General features: G+C 45.9%; 1 protein-coding gene across 1 annotated transcript; it reads right to left on the bottom strand.

Moving 5' to 3' along the window:
- Positions 1–314: 314 nt before the first annotated feature.
- SS1G_08961 (hypothetical protein) lies at positions 315–780 on the bottom strand (the record flags this gene model as incomplete). Its single annotated transcript, XM_001590147.1, has 2 exons — positions 315–338; positions 502–780. The coding sequence occupies 2 exons, from the start codon at positions 778–780 to the stop codon at positions 315–317; spliced, it is 303 nt and encodes a 100-aa protein (XP_001590197.1).
- Between the last annotated feature and the right edge of the window lie 81 nt (positions 781–861).

Genomic DNA, 861 nt, shown 5'->3' with positions numbered 1-861 from the left:
GTAATTACATTCTGCGGGATTCATAGTCTTAGAGAAGAACGCCAACGGATGCCATTCCTTTGTCGCCGGATCCAATTGGGAGAGAATGCCACCTGTCACCCCGTCGGAAGAGTCCGTCTCTACCTTAGTGAGGCGGTCTGGATGAAAGTAATGCAGGACCGGGAGCTTCTGTTACAGCTTGTCGCAGTGTTTCGAAGGGCTTTCTGGCAGTCCGGATCCCAATCGAAAGGTTCGTCCCTTCTGCGTGAGCTTATCTAGAGGGCGTGCGATTCGTCCATAGTTTTTGATAAATTTGCGATAGAAACCACAAAATCCTAGGAAACCTCGTACTCCTTTGACTGTCGTAGGCCTTTTCCAGGTCAGTATATCTTTGATCTTTTCAGGGTCAACTTCCAAGCCTTTTGTCGATACATAGAATCCCAAATACTTGATTCGTGACACCGAGAAATCGCATTTTTTGATGTCCACAGACAGGCCGGCCTCTTTCAATTTGGTTAATACCCATCTGACTTGGGCAGTATGTTCTGATGGATCTGTAGAGTAGATAATGATATCATCCAGGTACGCGGTACAGAAGTTTCCCAGGTTCTCCATCAAAAGATTATTGATGAACCGTTGATAAGTCCCGGGTCCTCCTGACAATCCGAAAGGCAAAACTAGCGATTTGAATTGTCCAAAGCAAGTTTGGAACGCAGTGAGTTCCTCTGAATCGGGATGCATTCGAATAGCATTGAAGGCAGCGCGTAGATCGAGTTTCGTGAAGATTTTGGCTTTGGACATTTGTGAGAGGATCTCGTCAATCCTTGGAAGCGGATAGCCATCTTTAGCTGAGATTTCGTTTAATTTCCGATAGTCTACACA

Source organism: Sclerotinia sclerotiorum, genomic scaffold (genome assembly GCF_000146945.2).
Source record: "Sclerotinia sclerotiorum 1980 UF-70 scaffold_12 genomic scaffold, whole genome shotgun sequence".
NCBI classification, from domain to species: domain Eukaryota; kingdom Fungi; phylum Ascomycota; class Leotiomycetes; order Helotiales; family Sclerotiniaceae; genus Sclerotinia; species Sclerotinia sclerotiorum.
This window is presented reverse-complemented; position numbering and strand designations above follow the sequence as displayed.